Source organism: Carassius gibelio, chromosome B17, assembly GCF_023724105.1.
Source record: "Carassius gibelio isolate Cgi1373 ecotype wild population from Czech Republic chromosome B17, carGib1.2-hapl.c, whole genome shotgun sequence".
NCBI lineage: Eukaryota > Metazoa > Chordata > Actinopteri > Cypriniformes > Cyprinidae > Carassius > Carassius gibelio.
In genome coordinates, this window is record NC_068412.1 from 28,137,594 (window position 1) to 28,157,658 (window position 20,065).

Below are 20,065 nucleotides of genomic sequence, written 5' to 3' on the forward strand. Positions count from 1 at the left end.
ATTTATTTCTAATTTTGAACATTTTATGTAAAATAAATGTTACCGATATATTGCCAAGGCAAATATATAGCCCATTATTATTTTTTATTTTTTTATTTTTTTTATCACATTGGCCCTTTTTTTAAAATATTGATTCATTTTTCTAATAATTTTTCTAATTTAGTAAATTTTATATAAAATAAACTTTAAGTGACCAATACATTGCCTAGTCTAATATATCGGCCGATATTTTGCATTTTCTCAATTATCACATAAGCTGATATATATATATATATATAGATAGATATATTCAAATAGAATATTAAATAATATCGGTCATCAGCCACTCTTTTCTCTAAGATATCGATATCAGCCTTCAATGTTTAATATGAATATGTTGATAACAATTATACTAAATAATTTCCATATTTGCATTTAATGCTATTTTCATAATATTTCATTGTACTTGAAACAAACCATATTACATATTAACGTATTACCGTTGTACCATATCTGAGAAAACAGTGCTACCATGTTACTTTTTTGGTTAGTGTTTTGATTTTCAATTATGTTCTTTACTTAATATAGACTTAAGTTTATAAAGCCAGTGGAAAATTATTTTTAAACTCTTCACATTCTGTTCTAGTTAGGAATTTTTCAACAAGTGGAACATTTATGTAACATTTATGAAAATGGAGTGTTCCCAAGATAAATAAGCATAAAAATTGTGCAGTTTTAGGAATCCGGCGCCTCTAGCTGACATGAGCAGCTTAATATCTTTTTTTATGTCTATATTACAAGCGTATTGTGTTTGTTTGAGCGGCATGTGAAGAGGGAAGCTGCATGAAATGTGTTTCTGCTTTTCTTCAGGAAACGATCATTGACCAATTAGGCAGCTGGCGCAGGTCCATGTGCACCATGTGTGTGTGTGTAATGTTTATTGAAAGAGCTCACTGGGTGTTTGTATGGGAAGATGTCTTATCCCACCATCTCTAAACAGCTCGTAAAGAAAAGGAATTTAACAGGAGTTTGCTGAAGATGAGTGGGATTAGTGCATTCTGAGAGTCAGACGATGCATACTGAGATGGAGAATGAAGATGGAGATTGATGTTGCATGAAATATTTTAAAAATAGTATGTCGTAAGAGTTTCAGACAGTATTACATTGTCTTTGCGAAGTGTATGTTAATTAGAACTAAATACAGTTATTTGCATTGAACCAGTTTGACATCTTGTGTACTAAGTTAGTGTACAAGATTAGGATCAGTTTGTTTCTTCATCAGATTTGGAGAAATGTTGCATTCCTTTACTTGCTCCGCAACGGATGCTCTGCAGTGAATGGGTGCCGTCAGAATGAGAGTCCAAACAGCTGATAAAAAACATCACAGTAATCCACAAGTAATCAATTAGCATTCATCAGTAAATCGTGAAAAGTCAAAAGAATGAAAACCATCATCTAGACATCATCTAGAACTGTTGCTTGGTCCATGATGTCCATTTTTCACTGGAGGAACGTTATGATGAATTATCAACTCATATTTTAGTTAAAAATGTATAAAGATGGATTTGTTTCATCTTTTGTCTTTTGAGGTGCTGTGGATTATTGTGATGTTTTTATCAGCTGTTTGGACTCCAAATCTGATGAAGAAACAAACTCCTCAACAAGATAAAATCTGATCATATGCGTGTTTTATAAATGCTTAGACTACTGTCTGTCTCTCTGAAACCGTGTCTTGAAGCGTGAGACTGATTTCAGCCAAGATAAACTGCTGAAATAATAAAGACTTTGTCTCTGCGCCTGGCTGTCAATGATGTATTTTCATGTTTTTGTACACCTCCCGTCATTCCCTCAGGCTTGTGTTAATCCAGTCATCCCAAGGGTTTAGTCCCGCAGACGGTGTCGGGTCGTGGGGTCAACGGTGGAAGAGAAGGGAGTATTTTTAGGGAGTGCTGGGAGAGTTTGGCTTTCGGAAGTGTTTTAATTGAGGAAGTAATTGTCGCCTTGTTTTAACTGTGTGAGAAAGCTGAGGGAATTCGATAGGGAGGCTTTCCTATGCAGCTGACAGCCATTTATTTATGGCTGAAGAATGAATACACAGGGATAATGAAAGAGTCTTCTGAGTCTGGAGACTGTCATTAGATTGTGTCTCATGCCTTTATGAGAATGAATGTTTCTAAAGGAGATAGTCTTAATAGTCTCCATTCCCTCCTTCAGGGAACGAGGGTTACATACATAACAAAGATGTTCAGTGTTACGTCAGTGACTGATGAATTGGGGATCTTTATAAAAACACCAAACAAACCCCCTCCATTGCGAAAGCCAACAATTCCCCCCATGCCATTTGGGCGGAAGATAGGACAGGGTTTAGACATAGGTGTCCACCACTGCTGTTTCAAACACTGGGATATTGGATAACACTGGGAAAGTGTACCAAAGTAGGGGGACACTACAGAAGCCATATCCTGCTTAAAGTAGGTACTATGTGGAAAGTACACATGGACTGGCCGTAGAGAAGTCGCTGTGGTAAGAGCCTGGCTCAACGAGAGGGAAGCCGTACCGTGGAAGAATACACATGTGGGATCACCCAAAAGGGAATCACGACAAGTCACCTAGCTTAGCACAAGGGCTGACCTTGGACATACCCACGAGTGGCGCTCCACCACGCCTGACTACCTAGGGTGCGGGAGGAACTTCAACAGGGTTCACAATGAGATAAAAACTGGACTGCAAAGCAATTAAGCGCAAGTATCCAATCAGTAAAGGAGAATGGCGTGGCAAGCGTTTCTGTCCATCTGAGGCAAGTACAAGGGAGGACACAGGCTCTACATGGAGATTATAGAATCTTGCAAACTTGTTAGATGCCACCCAGCCAGCAGCTCTACAGATGTCTGTTATTGAGGCGCCACACGCCAATGCCCAAGAAGGTATCATGCCTCCCGTAGAGTGTGCTCTCATTCCGAGGGGGCATGGTAAACGTTGGGCCTGGTATGCTAAGACAATAGCCTTCACTATTGAGTGGGCAAGTCCTTATTTGGAGACCGCCTTTCCCTTCTGTTGCCCTGCATCACACCTGAGTCAGAACTACCCTCGTGTAGTGGCTTCAACGCCTTGGCCTGGTAGACTTGCAGGGTGGAGGCGGTCTGTCCGGCAACTCTATAATCCTTGGACATTAGAGCAGACAAGATCTTACAAGCCCTAGATGGGAGGTGTGGATTACCAAGCGAGGCAGCATCACTCTGCAGGCAAAGCTGCGTCGGCTGGAGGGATCTCCACATACCCCTTAGCCTGCTCACAATTGAGGGTAGTGAGGACGGAAGAGGCTCTAGTTCTATTTCGGACAGAGATCAAGTGACCTCTTCATGCACTTCCGGGAAGAATGGAACTGGGGGTGGATGCCGAAGATTGGTTTAAGGCACCCCCAGGAAACAATCATCCAGCCTGGAATATTTGGGAGATGAAGGGGGCTTCTATTGCAACCCAAACCTCTCTGCAGCCCGAGAAAGCATAGCAGTCAGCTCTGGATCTGACTCTGGCAACGCCACCCTCCATGATGGAGGCAATGCAGCCGGGTGATTTTTCCCCAGAGCCCAGTTCATACCCAATGCAGTGATCGACATTCGTTTTTCCGCCAGCGCTCCGAACAAGACGCTAAGCCCACCAACATTCATTGGTTTGTTTTGTTAACCCTCAAAGGTGATTGGGCTCTCTGGCGTGATCCCCAATTCGTCCGACACTGAAGTAACATCGAACGTGATTTGACTGAAAGGGAACATACAGTTAGACTATAGAAGTATAAAGGGAATGCGGAGCAGCTCAGATCGTTTGGGGAATGTTTGAGTATATATTGAGATTTCTGACTGTTGATTGCATATGTTGGGATAATTTGGGAAATTAAAACCTCTACTTAAACTCAGATGTCTGAGATTACTGGGGTCTTGAAATATTATAGAGATCTCGTTTGTGGGTTTTTTGTTGCATATTTCGTCTGCTAAATGCAAACCCAGTTATGTTCTTGAGCATGCCAAGAAACTCTTGTTGAACACTTCATTTTCAACCATGAAGGTTTTCTCATGATGTCACATGTAATAAATGCAGTCTTCTAACTGGGAGGCTGGAGGATCTTTCGCAATACTTGCTTTTTTAGCAATTGTTGCAAAATGCTCTTTGGGTGTTGCTTTATTTTGTAACGTTGCTTCCTACAATAACAATTTAGATGGATTCTTAAAAAAGAAAATTACTTTTCAGTATTTAGAAGTATATTTGAACGAGTGCAGCCTAAGATTAGGATTGGTAGATATAGAAATTTGCACCCATGTTCAGAGAAAGATCAGCTGTATTTTGAAAAAGTTAAACTCTATTGGAGACATACGTTTTTCTAGAAATGTAGGGTCAGGTAGATATTTTTATGTATGTTTTTTTTAAAGAAATTGAGTACTTTCTTTCAGCAAGGACACATTAATCTATGGAAGATTCTTTTCGCCAGGGAATAAAAACAAAAAAATACGTAATTGGGACTTTTTATCTCACAATTTAGATTTGTTTTCTGTCACTATTCATTGCATGAAAAAAGTTACAATTTAGGGGAAACTTTATATCTCGCAGTTCTAAGTTTATTTGAAATATTTTGCAATTGTAAATGTTTTAAATTCTAAATGTAAATTTTAAATAACATGCAATTCCGAAAATTCAAAAAAAAGTTAATTTATCAGATAAAATATTGCAATAATTTTTTTATTTATATATTTAGCAATTCTAAATTTAGATATTTAGCAGTTGAGTTTATATATTTTGTAGTTCTGAGTTTATATTTTTTACAGTTTTGAGTTTATATTTTTTTTAATTCTGATTTTATATATCTTGCAATTCTGAGTTTATATATATTTTTTAATTTGGAGTATGTCTTTTTTTATTCTGATTTTATATATCTTGCAGTTCTGGGTTAATATATTTTTTACAATTCTGAGATTATATATATTTTGCAGTTTTGAGTTTATATATTTTTTAATTCTGAGTTTATGTATTTTTAATTAAAAACAATCTGAAAAAAAAAATTGAATTATGAGTTTTTCAAAAAAAAAAAGTTTTTTTTTTTTCTCTTTTATCCCATGGCAGAAGTGGCCTTCCATTTTAACTGATCAAAAGGGACAGTAAATATATAATGTTACAAAAGATTTCTGTTTTAGATAAATGTTGTTCTTTTGAACTTTCTATTCATCAAAGCATTGTGAAAAAAATAAGTCTCACAGCCTCCACAAAAAATATGAAGCAGCACAACTGTTTTAAACGCTGCTAATGTGTTTTTCTTGAGCAGTAAATCAGCATGAAAACAGATGAAACTGTCTCTAATGTTAAAGTCCATGTAAGATGGATCCATCTGTCTCCAATTAGAGGACAAATCCCAGACCTGTATGTGAGGGTCAGATTTCGGTGAGTGGGTTTTATCAGCTGTGGGAACAAAAGCTCTCCAGATGGACTTTGACTGGTGTTCTGAACCAAATGGACATTTACATGCCAGCACACATTGTCTGTTTACAATGCAAAGGACTCATTTGAATAAAATCGAGCAGATTGCAGTCATTCCCGTGTAAGAGTTGGTCATATGTGACTCACACAGTCTCTAATGCTGCATCCCTGTGAGATGAGATACGCTGATCCTGATGTACGTCTGTTATCCGCTGTGTGATAGTGGTCCAGACGGTCTCGGCTCTGATCTTGGCTTCGTCTCAGCAGCACAGCTGTTAGTTCAGAGGCAGAAGCAGCGATTACACTGAGAAACAATGTGGATTTCAATCCTGGAGGACTCTTGTGGCTCTGATCTCTGATCCTGATGCTCTTATTAAAGACAAAGACTCATGGAATCCGCTCACAAATGCTCTCCACACCATTACAATCAAATTAGTTCAAGATTAGTGAAGACTTTGAGCTCTCAAGCCTGTTTTTGACTCTTAAAACAAGGATGTTGAGTAAAAAAAAACACAGTGAAACTCTGTACAGGGCTTTGTTTGAAAGTCAAAAAAGTTTGACTGCCTTTTAGAAGGTTAATTAAATTGTTAAAGTTGTATGCATTATTTTGTTTTTGATTTATACATTTGTATTTCATCATAAAACAGAATCTAGAAAATTAAAACCGATTTAACAGAAAAAAGTTTTACAGAATTTCTGAAATATAAGCAATATTTCATATGGCTTTTATTGTTAAAATTGTAATAAATAAACACATTTATACATTTTTATTCAATTGATTAGACCTCCTTTTGTGATTTTTATAAAAAAAAAAAATTATGAAAATGTTGGTATTGTGCGGGTATTACTTTTTTTTTATTTCTTTATCAAATATATGTATTATCCTTTTGTGATTATTAAATATGTATTAAACAATCCAAAAAAAGAAAGAAAAGAAAAATGCATTTCATAGGGGCAATATTGTTGTTCAAATTTTAATAAATTATTAAATTGTTACATTTTTATTTATATTTAATGCCCATTATTTTGTGATTTTATTAACATTTTAATATTTAAAACTGAATTCAGAAAAACCAAAACAGATACAATATCAGAAAAAAAATTAAACACCTTTTATGTTGCAAAATTGTGAAATTATTAAAATAATTTTATTTAAATTCATTACACATTCTTGTGATGTGATTTATTTACATTTAAATAAACAATTAAAACTGAATCCAGAAAAAAAATTAAGTGTTTCATGGAGTAATATATATATATATATATATATATATATAATTAATAATATTTTATCGTTAAAATTGCCATTTTTTTTTTTTTTTTTATTTTTATTTTATTTTTTTTTTAATTGTTAGTTTTTTATTTATCCAATTGATTAGATATCATTTTGTGTGTTTTTATTTATTTTATTATTTTAGGAATCCAGAAAAATGTATACCGGGAAACACAGAATTAGGAAAAAAAAAAAAATCTAATTGGTGGGAAAATTTCTCAGGGCCCTGTTTGTGTATCTTCTGAAGTTTCCTGGTGTACACAAGCTGTTGGATCCAGGGCCGTGGGTTTTGGCTGAAGGCAAACAAACAGTTGAGTTGAGGTTTCGGTGCTAAAGTCCTCGGGGTCTCCTGTGCGTCCCGAACCAAACGCTGATTCACTCTGTCGGATGGAATGGCTGGAATTTGCGTTTGCTGGACTGATAAGACACAGTGTGGGGGCAGCTGAATTCTCTGACACCGGCACAGCAGAATACAACCTTTACACAATATTTGTCCAAGGCGCGGAGCCAATTTAGAGATCTTAGACCTGTTTGTCAAACAATGCTGATTATGTGCAATGGTTTACTCCGTGCATCTTCAAGTGCTCTGTTCAAGTCTGGATTTTGTGCATTTAGATGCATTAAGAATACAAATGCATCAGTCAAAAGTTTGCTCACTTTTTCTTTGCTATTAAAATTTTTGTTTTAAATGATTACAAACACTTTTGAGCGGTCGTGCGGTTAACTTCTCCAGAAAGTCTGTGAGTGCAGTTTGTGTGAGTGAAGTCAGGTGTGTTTGTGTTTGTTCAGGTGTTGAGTTTGATCTGTGTGTGTGTTACAGAGTGTGTGAGGGACATGAGAGAAGAGTCCGTCTGCGCTCACAACAGCAGCCTGATGGGAGAAGGTGAGAGCATCTGTCATTACTCCTGATCGCAATCCAGTGTGACTCCAGTTTCACTCCGCTGTAACGGAGACATACAGGCTCACAAGTTTGGGCTCAGTACGATATATATGTATGGGTTAAGAAATTAATACATTTATGCATCAAGGATGCATTAGATTGATCTGAAGTGAAAGTAAAGATATGTATAATGTTACAAAGGATTTCTATTTCAAGTAAATGCTGTTCTTTTGAACTTTCTGTTCATCTCTGAATCCTGAAAAATAAAATGCATCACAATTTCTATTAAAATATTGTGCAGTACGACTGTTTTCAACATTGCTAATAATCAGAAATGTTTCTTGAGCTGTAAATCCTCATATTTTCATGATTTCTGAAGATCATGTGACACTGAAGACTGCAGGAATGATGCTGATAATACAGCGGAGCATCACAGAAAAAAATTACACTTTAATAGTTATTTACATAGACAACAGTAATTTTAAATTGTAAAAATATTAAACAATTTTTATTATTATTATTATTATTATTATTATTACTATTATTATTATTATTTAATAAATGCAACCTTGGTGACCAAATTATTTTTTTCTTTTTTTTTCAAAAAATCGTGCCAGCCTCAAACTTTTTAATAATATTGACATATTCATTTTAGAATTTTAATTAAATTAATTTTTTATGCTTTGTTTGGATGTAGTTCATGAATCACAAAATTAGTTATGCTGAATAAAATACATATAATAGATTAAAGCTATTACTTGAGTGTTTTGTTTTTATGCGGTTGCTAACGTGTTCTGAATGGTTGCTAGGTTTGCTATGCAACATTGTATCCAAGTCTCAGACGGACTGACTCTTTGATGTTTTCTTGGCTGTAGTCTGGCTGGTGGCTGTGTTTCTACAGTGTGCCGTACAGTCAGTGTTTATTTGCTCTGGATGTGTGTTTCCGCTCCGCTGCGGGAGCAGTGACATCACAGTTGGCCGTCGTCTCTCCTCCACTCTGCCAAAACAAGTGCAAGAATGTCTGTGAATTCCCGGTGTGGAAATGTTGAGTAATGGAGAACTTGATTTGGCTGAGAGGGATGCACTGTAAGCTCACAAAAGAGACTTTTATGGATTTCATAAAGAGGTCTGAATGAACACCAGCCTCATCTTCTCCGATCTCTCACAGCGCTCCAGAGTTTCCTAAACCAATCCGGATGCTCTCCGTTCATGGAAGTTTTATCATGCATTTAAATTTTCATGCCAAATACGCACATCTCCCCTTAAATTTTTGGTACTGTAATGCCGAAAAATTATATTATTTACAGTGCTGTCAAAGATTAATCACATCCAAAATACTAATATGAGTCTGTACTGTGTATATTTATTATGCGTATATATTTGTGTATATTTAAGAAAAAAATTTATTGTTTCTATATTAAATATATTATTTTTATATATATATATATATATATATATATATATATATATATATATATATATATATTTATATATTTTTTTTTTTTTCAAAATATAAACCGTATGATATGCACAGAACACAAGATCTTTATTATGTAAACAAAAACTTTTATTTTGGATCCGATTTATTGCACTAGTTATTTAAAAGGTTGCATTATTATATTGTAATTGTATTTAATTATATTAGCATTTTCTCTGCACTTAATTTATAATTATTTAAATGAGATTGATTTGCAATATTTCTTCATTGTAGTGCAATAGATAATAAAATTAAATCTAAATTAAAATATTTTAAATAAAGAAAAAAAAAGCAAATTTCTGGATGTGAAATGTAACTTTTCGGTTCTTGTTGTGTTTATGTTTTTCTGTGGGTGTAATTACCAGTTTTCTTGTTTTGTCTTGCTTTGTTTGGGTTTAGTTTTTGGTTTTATCTATACTCAGAGTATTTCTGTGTGTGTGTTTGAGGAACGGATCCAGAGTAAGTGTGATCCGTGAGGAATTCAGCTGTGTGTGCAGATCCGGACACTGAACCAGCTAGAAAAGGGCTAGAAATAATCCCGCCACCCTAATGGCCAGTTACTGTGTTTTTATTTTGTCGCCCCTTTTATGAAACGCTCATTATTTCCTCTGCAAAGGCTTTTATGGCTCTTCACAATGCTGTGGAAGCTCCTCCGGCGTGATTTCTGCTCCCGCTACTGTTCTCGCGCTTTCGGCTCTTTTGTGGAGTTCCTTCGTTATTGCAGTAATTGAGGATCTGTCCCGGGACGAGAGGCTCTCCTCACTTCTCTCCTCACTGTGAGCGTCAGTGTAGTGAGCCGTTCCTGTCGTCATGGAGATTCGTGTACCAGCTCTTCTCCGAGAACTGAGAGTAGACTTCTGGAGTAACAGCGAACACACACACACACACACACACTACAATTACTCTCTCTCTCACACAGACACACACACACACACACACACACACACACTACAATTACTCTCTCTCTCACACAGACACACACACACACACACACACACACACACACACTACAATTACTCTCTCTCTCACACAGACACACACACACACACACACACACACACACACACTACAATTACTCTCTCTCTCACACAGACACACACACACACACACACACACACACACACTACAATTACTCTCTCTCTCACACAGACACACACACACACACACACACACACACACACACTACAATTACTCTCTCTCTCACACAGACACACACACACACACACACACACACACACACACACACACACTACAATTACTCTCTCTCTCTCTCACACACACACACACACACACACACACAAACACACTACAATTACTCTCTCTCACTCTCTCTCTCTCACACACACACACACACACACACACACTACAATTACTCTCTCTCTCACACAGACACACACACACACACACACACACACAAACACACTACAATTACTCTCTCTCTCTCTCTCTCTCTCTCACACACACACACACACACACACACACACTACAATTACACACACACACACACACACACTACAATTACTCTCTCTCTCACACAGACACACACACACACTACAATTACTCTCTCTCTCGCACACACACACACACACACGCACACACACTACAATTACACACACACACACACACAAACACACTACAATTACTCTCTCTCTCTCTCACACACACACATACACACACACACACACACTACAATTACACACACACACACACACACTACAATTACACACACACACACACACACTACAATTACACACACACACACACTACAATTACACTTTCTCTCTCTCTCTCTCTCTCACACACACACACACACTACAATTACACACACACACACACAAACACACTACAATTACTCTCTCTCTCACACACACACACACACACACTACAATTACACACACACACACACACACACACACACTACAATTACACACACACACACACACTACAATTACTCTGTCTCTCTCTCTCTCTCTCTCTCTCTCTCTCTCTCTCTCACACACACACACACACAAACTTTGACCCATCAGTGTCAGTGAGCACTTCTCATTGACTTCACTTGTTCTTAATCACAATAGATGAACCCAAAACCTCACGTGAACCTTTAGACAGTTCTACTGATAAATCAAGACTGCTTTTCTTTTTTATTTATTATTTTTGTTGTTGTTTAGGCTTAATATAAGTCATATTTATCTTGGCCTAAATTATAACATAAAATTATAACATATATTTTTGTTTTATAAAGGTCTCTACACATTGGTTTGTTTATCTGGGACTCTACATTTGTTTTTTCATATAGTTATAATTTTACACTTTTATGATTTCATGCTTTTGTTTATGCCTGTACATCGTATTAATCTAATATCTATCTATTTAGTTTATATAACATTTTTCAGTATTGGCCTATTTAGATATTTAGTGTTTTAGTAATTGTTTTATATAGACCAATATATTTAGTAATTATTTATTTAAATCAGGTCTGTATAATGCTTGCTTGCTCATGTTTTATATAGTTTTTATTTAGACCTAAATTTGTTATTTTAATTAATAATTATTAATATTTTTTATATATTAGCCTGTTTTATTTATTTAGTTTTTAGGTTTTATTTAGGTCTATTTATTAATTGATTTGTTATGTTTAATAGAGGACAACACATTTATATACAGGTTTTATGTAGTATTTATTTAGGTTTATATATGACTATATTTTTTATTAAGTTTTTAGGCTTCATATATTTATTGCTTTAGTTCATCGGTCTTGTTCTAAAATAAAATAAAAATTGCAACCTTTTTTTTTTTTTTTTTTACAAATATTTTTTCCAGATTTAACTTATGTGAACATTCATTCTCCGTTTTGTCCTCAGGCGTTTATTCGCACACCATGGTATTTGCATTGTAAATGGTGTTTTATTTCTAACCTTTGACCTCTATGTTTAGTTATAGAGCTCTGTGGGTCAGAAACAAGGCTTTGAGTCCCGTGATAAACTTCACAATGGCCTCCCATCGTTGAGATCGTGGCACACAGATGGCCGTGTTGTTCGGAGGAAATGTGCTTCTGAATGGGGCTCAGCGGAGGCACTTAGAGGCCGTTTCAGGACTTAATTGGCTTTATTGCCACCAACTGTTCTTCTGTAGAGAAACACTGACTTCCAGACGCTGGAGAATTACAGCTGAGACGTTCCTGATTCATTCCGATTGTGTTTTCATATAAATATGACTGTGTTTCACCTAAAATTAGCATTTTGTTGTCGTTTACTCCCCCATCATGTCCTCCAAAACACATTTGACCGGCTCCAGTGGAACCCGAAAGGAGATCGATTGTAGAATTTATATAATTTTGAGTTTTTTTCAAGCTGGAAGTGTTTTATTTTATTTTATACGGAAGTTATATAAAAACAGAGCCATTTGAATTATTTACTCAATTTATTTATATATAGATTTTATACAGGTCTGCACGTTTTATTTGGTTAGTTTTATATAACTTTGTATATAGACTTATTTATTTAGTTTTAGGCGTGTACATTTTTATTGTATTTATTCATTCAAGTTTTATGTAGTTTTTCAACATGTTTGTATTTATTTCTTTATTTTTTTATTTTTTTGTTTGGTTTTATATAATTTGACCTATTTATTTATTCTGTTTTATAGGCCTTTAAATTTAGATTTATTTATTTATTTGTTTGTTTGTTAGTTTTTGTTGTTGTTTTATATAGGCCTATATATATAAATTTATTTAGTTTATTTAATATTCAGGCCTGTACATGCATGCATACCTTTTATTAATAGTTTTATTTGTTTCTATTTATTTATTTTGTTTTTTATAGACCATATATATCCATTGCAACATGCATTGCTTCACGTTAGGCCTATGAATACCAGTGACTATTTTTGTCACATTATTATTATTATTATTATTATTATTATTGTAATTAAACACGAGCGAAGGCAGACGTTTCATTTCAGGTGAACTTTCGTCTGAACTTCGTTTCAGTGTGAAATATCCAGTTTCGGGGTTTGTTTGCAGCATGAAAAGCAGTTGATTATTAGACAGAAATGCTTGCGTCTCTCAGAAATGCTTTCTGTAATGGTTTCTTTCAGGAGTTACACTACGCCAGCCCTGTAATCAAGTCAAATTATAAGGTTAGACGGCAGAAAGGCACAGGTACGTCTGAAACGAAGGAGTTCAGGTGAAAACAAAGACCTTTATAATAGACGCCTTCAGTTTTCAGGTGAAATAGCATGTCAATGTTGTTGATGGCAGTGGAGGTGACGTGTTAATGAGCGAGTGTTTAATAAAGACACACATTGATTCAGCTGTGCTCTCTCTCTCTCTCTCTCTCTCTCTCCCTCTCTCGCTCTCTCTCTCTCTCTCTCTCTGAACATGTTGAGGCCAAATGGACGAGTTTTACAAGTAAAGCATTGGTTACTTTCACTTTTGAGCTCTGGTGGGATAAATCTGTGAATGATGAGTATTATATTTTAGTTTATTTTATTTTTTTATTGAGTTTTATTAGAATGAAAAAAAAAAAATCCTTAAACATTCCTTTTAATTTTTTTTTGTACTTTTTATTTATTTATATCTTATAAGGATATAAATGTTTTTCTGGAAGAACTTTTTTATTTTATTTATTTTAATATAATTATTTTATTTATTGTTATGTATTGTTTATTTCATTCCTTTTAGAATTTATTTTTTTTTTTTTTAGCTTATTTGATTTTTATTGAGTTCCATCAGGATGAAAAAAATCCTTAAACACTCATTTTAGATTTTTTTTGGTACTTTTTTTTTTTTTTTTGACCCATTTATTTATATATGTTATATATATATATATATGTGTGTGTGTGTGAGTATAAGTGTGACGTTGTGTGATTATAGGAGTGTGGAGGCTGTAGGAGTGTTAGACACACATTAATCAGATCTGCTTCTGCTTCCCTGAGGTGAAATATCAGGAGACTTTAAAAGAAAAACAGCTGTGCTTTTGATCACCTCAGGTGAGGAATATTTCCAGAGCTGATCGTGGCTTTTGACATGCGTTTATGTCTGCGAACATTAATATGACTCTCATGACAGCTTCAATTTTTTAATATTTTTTGGGGGGGGTTGGAGCTGTGTGTTGTGTATCATTTGCATCAGTGAAACAGTGTTCATGATCAGATCTGTGTTAGACGTCTCTGCTTTGACTATACAGACGCTGGTTATGGCAGAAGTGCTGATGTTGTTCTGGGTGAAATTTGCATCAGCTGCTTTTACAGTTGGACTAATGTGAGTCTGACTGTAACTTGTTGGAAGGAAACATGATGTGTTTTATGATTTACATGTGCAGCGCCGGTCCTTTATGATTTATTGGGTGATTTATAATGAGGAGTTATAATGTGGAGTATAAATGTAATTTGAAGTTGACTTATTTCAAAGAAGATTGTTATGCTCACCAAGGCTGTATTTATTTATATAAATACAGTAAAAAATTATAAGATTAGACTCTAAAACATTTTTTTTCCCTCTAATTTATTTAGAAAAATCAAAAGAACTCTTTTGTAATATTATAAATGTCTTTACTGTGACTTTTGATCAGTTTAATGTATCCTTACTGAATATTTGTTTTAAATGGTAGTATATACTAAAAATAATTGTTCAGAAATTGGTTGAAATTTCATAAATGATTATGAAGAAACAGCACTGAAATATAAAAGCTAATTTATAATATTTTTAAAATGCGCTCCAAAAACCTTTATAATGTTTACCACTATGAAAATTTATTTTTATATTGTAGATATGGCTTGACTATAAAATATGAAAAGTTAAACGTATGCATAAGTTATATATACATTTGCATAAAGTGCAAATGTTACGCATTAATGAAAAATTAACATTTTATTTGATTTAAGATACCTAGAGTTGATCACATCTTGTTAGAAACTGAATAATTTATCAAATTAATTTGTGAAACGGTGCAAATGTTGTTTAAAAACCAAGATTTGACAATTTGTTAAAACTCGAATAATTTATGCAATTGAAATTTTGTAATGAAATGGAATTGTTTCAACCATTTACTAAATTAAGTTCTAAAAATATATAATCAAATCTAGGTGTCTTAATGTTTTTGCGTGTAAAAGTTCAGTGTAAATTGACCTTTCGTGTAAAACTTATTGAACTTTCGTGTAAGGTAAATTGACCTTTCGTGTAAAACTTGTTGATGTTTTTTGTAACGCAAATTGAACTTTCATGTAAAACGTATTGAAGTTTCATGTAAAGCAAATTTAAGTTTTGTGTAAAACATATTGACGTTTTGTGTTAAGCAAATTTAACTTTCGTGTAAAACTGGTTAATATGTAAACTTAAATTTAACTTTCAATTGAAAAGTTGTTTCATTGCTTAAGTTAAATATAAATACAAAAATTGCATAGGTTATGCATAAATAAAATGTTTGAAATTTGAATGTTTCAGACATTTAAATTTGACAGTATCTTAAGGAACTTAATTTAGAAAATAGTTTCATTGCATACACTAAGAATAAATGCATAAAGTACATGTGTTATGCATAAAATAGAAATCTGATGTTCGTCACATGCTTTATTTAGTGATTGCAGCTCTGTTTTGAGCTCTTACTGTTTCTAACTCAAATAGACGCTCAAGTGAAGAGGAAGCATGTTTTTAGCGTCTCTCACAGTTGTTTCTAAGCATTGAGGAATTCAAGCTATATAAATCAAAACTCTGCCCTCAAGAATCCCCGGAATTCCAGAAATTCCTCCTCAGACGTTTCTGGAAGCGAATCCAGACAGAGACTAGGTTCATCTGAGCGCGCAGTTTGTTTGCTGATGTTAGCATCATTATCTGGAACTGTTTGGAGCTTGTTAATGTGAATACTACACTCACCTTGAGGAGAGTTAATCATTGTTTGTGTCCACAGTCCTGAACTCTCACAGTCAGACAGGAAGGTATGTGGGTTAATGCTATTTTTGGGCTGGTTTGGTGTGCATAGAGTTGTTTACTGATAAGGGATTGAGCTGAAGTGATCAGTGTTTTGAGTTTCCTCCACACAAGGTGTTGATGTTTTAAAGGGAAGTGTCAACAGCGTTAAATAATCACTTTGATTTTCAGTTTAACTAATGATGTCAAATCAGTCCTCAGATCACTCAAACCAGTGGCTGTGAAGGAATGTTACAGGTGTGTGTGTGTGTGTGTGTGTGTGTGTGTGTGTGTGTGTGTGTGTTTGGTCAGCACACAAACACTGTGTTTAATCATTAGCTCTGTACTAATGAACTGTTGATCATTTCATTAGTTCTTAGAGTTATAATATTAAGCACCGTAGGTCGGATATAAAATGACATCTTAAAAAAAAAACACCCAAGTTTGTGAAACAATTTGACTTTTTTTGTTTGTTGAAAATTTACATTTAAATGTAGTGTTTTATTTAAGACACTTAGGTCTATATTTATAATAATTTCTGAAAGTGTTGCAACAATAAAACAATTTTTAGAAAAAAATGTATTTAAATAATACACTCATACATGTTTATAAAGTGTCCAGATTAAATTACATTAAAATGTATTACATTTTAATTACATTTTAATTCATGTATTTAGCAGACACCTTTTTATCCAAAGTGCATTCAGGCTAAAAATTTTTACCTAATAATAATTACCAAATTTTTTTACTTTTTTTTTTCTACGAATTAAATTTAGAATGACTTGCCAGCTGCACGGCAAAAAAAAGGCTTTTCTTAGTATTTTATGTCTTGTTTCTAAAAAAATTTTTTTAATCAAGATACTATACAAGCAAAAAGATATTTAGTTTTGTTTCCTAAAATGTTTTAATTTATTGCATTTTGTAGTGGGGTAATAACAATAATCTTGCTTTAAACAAAATTCACTTCATTTATTATTATTTTTTCTTTTTGCTTATCTACGCGGTAAAAAATTATTGTGATTTAAAAGTAAAAGACTGTAAAAATGCTACGGTAAAAACCTGTTAACTGGTTAACAGTAAGTTTCCATACTATAAGTAAATGTGATTATATTAATGTAACGTTACAGTAAAACACTGTTTTTTGAAGTGAAAAAGAAAAATTAATTGTATAATTTACGGTGACAAACCGTAAATTGTCACTCCCAGAATTCCTTGCATGACACTTCATATTTTATATATTTTTGAAAAATAAAAAATGTTTCTTCTTAGTTTTTTTTTCATTATCAGTTGTGTACATTAGGGTTGTTAAACTATTGTTTATTGCATTATTTCAGTATCGTGTGTCACCATTATGGGGGTTAGTGTTTGTGTAAATGATTCTGTGAAATATATATATTTTTTTTTTACAAATGCGTGTAAAATTTCAACACAGATTTCAGAAGTTGTTTCAACAGTGTTGTAAATTATTCAATTTCTAACATGAAATAGTCAAATCTTGATGGAAGTTGCATGTGAAATGTAATTTAAGAACACTGTAGTATTCGCTTTTCTTTAAGAAAAGCTTCTTTGTGATTTTAAAGAACCAGATGCAAAAACCATAAAAAAACTAAAACTGTTTAATAAGAAATATACATATATAAGAAACGTGTATATATATATAATTTATTTTTTTATAATTTATTTTTTTATCTCTAGTATTTGTCATTGAGTGTGAGCAACTCATTCTGCTGCACCCTGCTTTTAATTACCATTTATAAGGAAGTGCCTTAATGACAGGTCAGTCATAAAATTCATATTGTGGCTTCCAGGATATACAGCTGATGAAAAGCCCCATTGTTTTATTTCCCAAAATATCTGTTCCATGGAAAGTTTTCTTTTTGTCGTAACTAGTCCTGATGAAGTCATTTAACGCCACTCGAACACCTGCAAAGCTTAATTCGCTTAGAAAACTGCATACGTTTCCAGTTTTGATTCCTTTTGAGTGTTTGTTTTTACAAGGTTTGATAAGTCAAGAACCTCATATGAGTTATTCAAACTCAAGAAGTCGAGGTCCATTTTTATTCATTTTGATTGATTCATTTGAAGAGCTGGTTTGTAGGAGTCATTTGTTTGTGAGTCAGACTGCTCTGGCTTTGTTATATATTTGTTTTTTTGGCATAACTAGTCCTGATACAGTTGCTATAATGAATTCATGGCTCGTTTTGGCCTAGGAAAAGTCACATTGTTGCAGTTTTTGAAATAAATGACTCTTTTGATTATTAATGTTCCTAAGTAGATTCATAAGTTTTGAGTCTATGCATCTTAGAAATGCGCATGAATATACAATTTCAATTAAAAAGGAAAAAAATCATAGATTCTTTAATCGTTTTTGATAATTTCATAAACTTCCAGTTTATGACAAAAAATTGTAAAATCTACATTAGATGCCTTAAATTCTTGTGTAAAATTTCAATACAATGCTCATGAATTTTATACATTTGTCAATTTCTAGCAAGAAATTGTCAAATCTATGTGGCGTATTGCCTATGAATTTGAACTTTCAATACAAAATTTCATAAATCAATTATTTTAACAGTTTCATGAATTGTTCCTATTTAAGTGCCGTTAATTCTTATGAAGGTAACATTTCAATACTGTTTTAATAACTTCATTCTTTCAACAATTTTAGCAAGATATTGTCAAATGTAGCTGTCTCGATTCTTATGCTTGTAACATTTCTATATGAATTTCATGAAAAAAAATAATATAAGATTAATTGTCCTACTTAAAATTTCAATGCATGTTTTAAAAAGTCTTATTTTTATTTTAGAATTAATTGTTTCTTAGCTTTGTAGTTTAAAAACTATCCAGGTCTCATATTTCTCAATGTTTGCCTGTGCATTGTACAGTCTTTAGCCATCACTATATCATCTCACAGACTTAACTCTAAACATTTCCAGTAAGTTGTGAGTGTAGCATCTTTATCAGAGCGTGAGATTATGATCACACTCTTACCAAAAACAGGAAGGAAATGAGAACTTACTCTTACTAAACCAGATTTCAACACAAGCTGCTGCATAGATCGTATGAATAGTTTTAATTTTTGATAGGGACAATGTCATGAGTCTTGGATTGATCAGATTTGAGTGTGTAACTCATGTGGAGGCTTGTGGCTGGATTTCATCGTTAAACACTTGCAGGTTCATTATAGTGAGATCATTTTATCATGCATCTACAAGCCCAGGATGAGTTTCTCAAAACCGTATTGGCTTGTGATGATTGTTTCAGGAAATATCTGGGAGTTTTCCAGGCTTTAATGCCTAATATTGACTATTTTTGTCATTGTGCAAACACTTATTCCTGGTTTAGTTCAATACTGGTGCTTTATCAATTCTCTTTTTTGGTTCAGATTCTATTAGTGATTATTTTAGAAGGTTTAATATGTAAAGAAACTCTTTAAACGATTCATTGAATGAGTCAACTGACTGATTCAAACAGTTCACTCAAGAACTTCAGACTCATGAGCAAACGACTCTTATGAACAAATCATTTAGTGAATCAATCAAAAAGATTCAACACTGTAAAAAACCTGTTCTTCCTTCCTCTGTATTTTTTTCTTCAGTACAAAATATCTAAACATTCTTAAATTAAGATCCATTTACTTGTGATACAAACTGAAAAAGTTTATTTGAAAAAATGTTTTAAAATATTTTTTGAAAAAAAAATCAACATGAATTGATCTTATTCTTTAAACAAAAATATACGCCAATGGATTAAAAAAAAAGTTACTTTAATTCAAAAGGATTTTTTGACCCCATTAGCAGGTATTTTTCTTGTTTTAAGCTTAATTTCTTTTGTAAATTCTTAATTTTTTTTACAATTTCTCATCAAAATAATTTAGATCTTGATTCAAAAGCTAAATATTTAGTAATATGTATGCAAAATGACATTAAATAGATTTTTAATGGCAGAATTTTTTTTTTTTTTAAAGCAAGATTTTTTTTTTCAGAATCATCTTTTTTTAATGATTGTATATTTGTACTGGAAAACAAGGCAAAAATTAAGCATCATTTTTTGCAGTATTTTTAAATTATTCATTAAAGAACCGTT

The 20,065-nt window shown here is 33.3% G+C and overlaps 1 protein-coding gene across 5 annotated transcripts in view; it reads left to right on the top strand.

Moving 5' to 3' along the window:
- The window catches only part of LOC127976299 (pleckstrin homology domain-containing family G member 3), a 48,825-nt gene that overhangs the window by 3,156 nt on the left and 25,604 nt on the right, over nt 1-20,065 (top strand). For 4 of the 5 annotated variants that reach the window (XM_052580636.1, XM_052580638.1, XM_052580639.1 and 1 more), the window contains exon 2: nt 7,536-7,598. In XM_052580636.1, coding sequence (XP_052436596.1) covers nt 7,550-7,598 — 49 coding nt within the window. In that variant the 5' untranslated portion in view covers nt 7,536-7,549. Of the gene's footprint in view, nt 1-7,535; nt 7,599-20,065 lie in introns of those variants that run through there. The other variant, XM_052580640.1, reaches the window with a different exon arrangement.